Source organism: Gekko japonicus, unplaced genomic scaffold (genome assembly GCF_001447785.1).
Source record: "Gekko japonicus isolate JY-2015 unplaced genomic scaffold, Gekko_japonicus_V1.1 scaffold394, whole genome shotgun sequence".
NCBI classification, from domain to species: Eukaryota; Metazoa; Chordata; class Lepidosauria; order Squamata; family Gekkonidae; genus Gekko; species Gekko japonicus.
In genome coordinates, this window is record NW_015173135.1 from 426,741 (window position 1) to 432,178 (window position 5,438).

A 5,438-nucleotide genomic window follows, 5' to 3' on the forward strand; every position below is an offset into this window, starting at 1 on the left:
GGCGGCTGGTGGCCTGTGTGCGGCAGGGTGCAGCGGTTGAGTGGGGAAAAGTGGGGTGGGGGCAAACGGTGGGGTGGCAGCGAGGGAGGGAGTGCTGCCGGGGCCCAGGGGCCAAGGCAGCCGCTTCCCCGTCCATCCGGCTTGCCGGGCAGGCAGGGAAAGGCGGTGCTGGGCCTGTGAAGGCCTTCCCCTGTGCTTACCCTGCAGATGGTCCTGTCCTGTTCGAGGACCGCAGCAGAGTGAGCCAAAGACACTGGCCGGGGCTGACGTGGGCGGGAGTCCACAAAGCAGCCAGCCAACCCAGCCAGCGTCTTCTGACTGGCAGTTCATGCGGGCAACCTATTTTGGCATGCATAGAACGTCGTGGGACGAAAACTCAATTATATATAAGGACAGGATAATTCTTACCAGAAGTACAAAATTATCAGATAATGGAATGTCTAGTGCTTTTTTCACTGATCTTTTTTCATTGTTCACATGGCCCTTGTCAACCTACTTTGGAATCACATACGAGTATGTGTGTAGTATGTAGTATGAGGAGTTGTGGTTTAAAGGAAAAAGTCAAAAGCCCTAATGAATACTCAGTAGGCATTAACCTGCCCAAAGAGGATCACGGTCGACATATGTATATAGCTGATTCCACAGGACACCTGCACATTTATACCTGTATGCTCAGAGTACAGTGAAAAATTCTGTTTCTTATCATAGGGTTACGTTTCCCATTACTTTTCTTTTTTTTTATTTAAATCCCATTACTTTTCTGTTCTAGCTCTGAGCTTATTCTGTTAAAAGAAATACTGTCAGTTGACCTTTTGTGCTCTTTATCAACAGAAAGAAGAAGAAAAAAACATTGTTTATCTATTATTAAAGAGATAAGTTATGTGTATATCCCCTCAGTGTTAATGGACATAATAAATCATTATTTTAGTGTTTTTCATAAGAGAACTAATCTCTCAGCTATTTATGTCAGTTCAAGAATGTCAGAAACATTTTCAAATTTTGTGTTATTTCTGGCATAGTGTTATGCCTTACGAAAGACCTTTTTGCCCTACCAGTGTAATCATAATACATTAGTGCATACCTTTGTCGAGAACCTGTTCCAGTTTTTTAAAATCATAATGAAAAGCTTATTCCACAGGTTTATTAAGAACCTCACCTCCTCTGGTTTTCAACAGTATGCCAGGAATGTCGACATCTGTGGATAACTCATTGTTCGTGCTGGTACAATAAAAAGGTTCATCAAGAAAAGAGGGCTTTTTTGGCTTGTCTGTGCTGAGGGCTATTGACATGAAGTATCCTGCAGAATTACTAGTACACAGCATCTCCTGTTGAACTTCTTGGTCATCATTTTCTTTTTTCTCAGCCACAGGTTCCTCTGACAACTGCGACACCACTAATGCCTTGCTGTCATTACAGTCAGTGGTTTCCAGTGTTTCCTTTGAATATACATCTTCACCCATAGTTTCAGCCACTTCTTGCTTTCTAAACATTCCCACACCATGAGTGTCATCTAACAGGTCATTCTTGGGTTCTGGAGTAGAGTTTTCAGATTGGTCAAATCGAGGGCTCATTCCATCAAAAAATGATCCCTCAGGTGCTGTCAGGAAAAGTCTGGTTATTGTTCTTTGAGGTTGCATATATTCTTCCAAAAGGACATTAAGCCGCTCTTTTGAGACAGAAGGCAGTACATCTGCCTGGGGGAAAAAAGGAAACAGTTCTTCTTGTCAAAGGGTAAGAATAAATAATGCTACCATAAAACAGATTGAATGACATGCTCCAGTAATAGAAGCTGATGGTTCCCCTGAGTTCTGATTCCAAAGGTCATAAATCAGGTTCTAAAACAAAGAAAAATAACCAGATAAACTAAGAAAACTATAATATTACCCACAACATGAAATGAATGTGCCTCCTGTGAATATATATATATTTTTAAAAACCTGATGTCATTCAGTGGCATCTAACCCCTCACGAATTGGCATTAATATATAGAAATGCTCAGGATTATGTTGGAGATGTGGAATGATAAATGTAGATCGGATGCATATCTTCTGGAGAGCCACCATGGTGTAGTGGTTAGTGTTGGACTAAGTTTTGGGAGACCCTAGTTTGAATCACCATTCTGCCAAGGAAGCTTCCTATGTGACCTTGGGCCATGAACAAACTCTACAGCTAACCTACCTCACAGGGCTATCGTGAGGGATAAATGGATGAAAGGAGAATGATGCCAGGTGCTTTGGGTCCCACTGGGGAGAAAAGCAGGCAGAGTAAACAAATAAATAAAAATGCTTAACATTAAAACTTTTTGGCAGTATGTTATCTAATTTATTAATAAGATGTTGGGAGTATTTCCTTAGAACCAGAAATTTTTTATTAGGCTATGTTAAAAAACATGTATCCTCTTCAGAAGTATAGCTGGTCCTGAGGTTGCTTACAGCTGCAAAAAAATGGTAATAGCTGCTAATTAGAGGAATAAGAAATCCCCAGCTAGTAACAACAAGCTTAACAGTATTTGGCAGAATGCATTGTTGATGAAATCAATATACTACCAGAAATCTATAAGAAATAATTGGTAAAAAGGAGACACACGCAAATCCTACATGAATGACAGATAAACATTGCAAGGAGGCCTGAGTTTGGGTGTGACATAATATTTATTTATTTATTTATTTGATTTTTATCCCGCCCTCCCGCCGAAGCGGCTCAGGGCGGCGTACAACATCATACAATAAAACAACTCTTCTAAAAACAATCAATACAAACATTAAAACATACTTTACACTCCATAAAACTTATTCAGAATGGCGACTATAAAGTGCTGCATGCTCAGTCCAAGTTGTCAAACGCTTGGCGGAATAATTCTGTCTTAACAGCTCTCCGGAACTGATAGAGATCCCAGAGGGCGCGGATCTCGTGGGGGAGCTGGTTCCACAGTACAGGCGCTACCACGGAGAATGCCCTGGTTCTGGTGGATGTTAATTTGGCATCCCTGGGGCCGGGGAGGACTAAGCGATCTTGTGACTCGGATCTCAGTGCTCTCGGGGGAACATATGGAGAAAGGCGGTCCCGCAGGTAGGCAGGCCCCAGACCATAAAGGGCTTTAAAGGTCATAACCAGCACCTTGAAGCGTATCCGGAACGCTATTGGCAGCCAGTGCAGCGCCCTCAGCACAGGCTGGATGTGGTCCCTCACAGAGGCACCCACCAACAGCCGGGCTGCGGCATTCTGCACCAGCTGCAGCTTCCGAAGGTGCCCCAAGGGCAGCCCCATGTAGAGAGCATTGCAGTAATCCAATCTCGAGGTGACCATCGCATGGATCACTGATGCCAGATCCTTGCGTTCGAGGAAGGGGACCAACTGCCTAATCAGCCGTAGATGGTAAAAAGCTGCCTTGGCAGTGGCTGCTACCTGGGCCTCCATCGTCAAGGAGGCATCCAGGAGCACTCCCAAACTCCGGACCCTCGGAGCTGGCACCAATGGCGCCCCACCGAAGGCCGGAAGTGGGAGCCCCAACCCCGTACCGCTCCGATTCAGGCATAGGACCTCCGTCTTCGTCGGATTTAGTTGCAGTCGACTCCGTCTAAGCCAGTCCGCTACGTCCTGCAACGCCCGATCCAGATTTTCCAGGTCAGAGCCAGACTGGCCTCCCAACAACAGATAGAGCTGGGTGTCATCCGCATACTGATGACAACCCAGCCCATACCTCCGGGCAATCTGGGCAAGGGGGCGCATATAGATGTTGAACAACATTGGCGAGAGCACAGCTCCCTGAGGCACTCCACATTCCAGTGGGTACCTCTGGGATGTACTCCCGCCAAGCGCCACCCTTTGTCCCCGACCATGGAGAAAGGAGAGAAGCCACTGCAAGGCGAGTCCCCGTATCCCCACTTCGGCGAGGCGGTGGGCGAGCAACTGGTGATCGACCATGTCGAACGCTGCCGACAGATCCAACAGCAGAAGCACCGCCTTCCCGCCCCGATCCAGATGCCTACGGAGGTCATCCGTGAGGGCTACCAGTACTGTCTCAGTCCCGTGGCCCGGGCGGAAGCCGGACTGAAACGGATCTAGCGCGGAGGTGTCATCCAGAAAGGCCTGCAGCTGTGTCGCCACCGCCCTCTCTATTACTTTGCCCAGATAAGGCAAATTGGACACCGGCCGGTAGTTGGCCAAATCGGCCGGGTCCAGTGTTGGTTTTTTTAGGAGAGGACGGACTATCGCCTCCTTGAGAGCCTCCGGGAACGAGCCCTCCAAGAGGGATCTGTTCACAATATCCCGCAGAGGACCTCGCAGCCCCTCTCGGCCAGCTTTAATCAGCCAGGAGGGGCACGGATCAAGGTTGCAAGTAGTTGGGTGCACAACTAAGACCAATCTGTCAACCTCCTCTAGACTGAGAGGGCCGAAACAATCCAGAATGGGACCAGAAGACGTGCTAGGAGCCTCGAGTTCACCTACTGTCTCAAGTGTGGCTGGGAGGTCACGACGGAGCGACAAGACTTTATCTGCAAAATGCCTCGCAAACGCCTCACAGCCTATATCCAATTCCGTAATTTTTTGTCTGCTCTGAGGCAGGGTGGTTAACGACCGAATCGTTCTAAATAATTGTGCTGGGCGCGAGGTTGCAGACGCAATCTCAGCTGCGTAGAACTCCTTCTTCGCCGCTTTGACCGCCATCTCATACGACTTCATAAGCGTTCGATAGGATGTTCTTGACGCTTCGTCACGAGCTCGCCGCCACCGTCTCTCTAGTCGTCTAAGCTCTCGTTTCTTCAGCCGCAGCCCCGGTGTGTACCAGGGCGCCAGCCTGGCTCGAGGGCGCAGAGGACGTCTAGGTGCGATCTCCTCGATGGCCGCGGAGAGTCGGTCATTCCAACCCTCCACTAGATCATCTAACGAGTCACCAGGGGGCAGTGTATCCCGAAGAGCCATCTGAAGCCGCTCCGGGTCCATCAGGCTCCGCTGGCGAGCCCAAATCGGCTCGCCGCCCAAACAGGGTTGGGGTGAGACGTTCACTCAGGCCTTCAGGGCATAGTGGTCCGACCATGGAACTGCCGAAGCAGTAATCCAGTCCACTGTAATCCCCGCCGCGAAGATCAAATCAAGTGTGTGACCACCTTGATGTGTAGGAACTGTTACACATTAGGAGAGTCCCAGCGTCGCCATGGACGAGGCCAGGTCCAAAGATTGGGTGGAGGTCGCGTCGTCGGCATGGACATTGAAGTCCCCCAACACCACAAGTCTGGGGTGCTCCAGCGCCCAGCCCGACACGGCCTCCACCAGAGCTGGCAGGCTGCTTGCCGGTGCGTTGGGCGGACGGTACACTAACCAAACAGCCAAACTCTCCCCAGCTTCCCACACAAAGCCAGCACATTCAATGCCCGAGATCCTCGCGGCCGGGAGGGCCCTGAAGGAGTAAGCCTCCCGAACGAACAGGGCCACTCCTC

The 5,438-nt window shown here is 49.1% G+C and overlaps 1 protein-coding gene across 1 annotated transcript in view; it reads right to left on the reverse strand.

The window, feature by feature from the left end:
- Nucleotides 1–1,127: 1,127 nt before the first annotated feature.
- The window catches only part of FSIP1 (fibrous sheath interacting protein 1), a 135,648-nt gene continuing 131,337 nt past the window's right edge, over nucleotides 1,128–5,438 (reverse strand). The window contains exon 12 of the mRNA XM_015422182.1: nucleotides 1,128–1,694. Coding sequence (XP_015277668.1) covers nucleotides 1,128–1,694 — 567 coding nt within the window. The remainder of the gene's footprint in view (nucleotides 1,695–5,438) is intronic.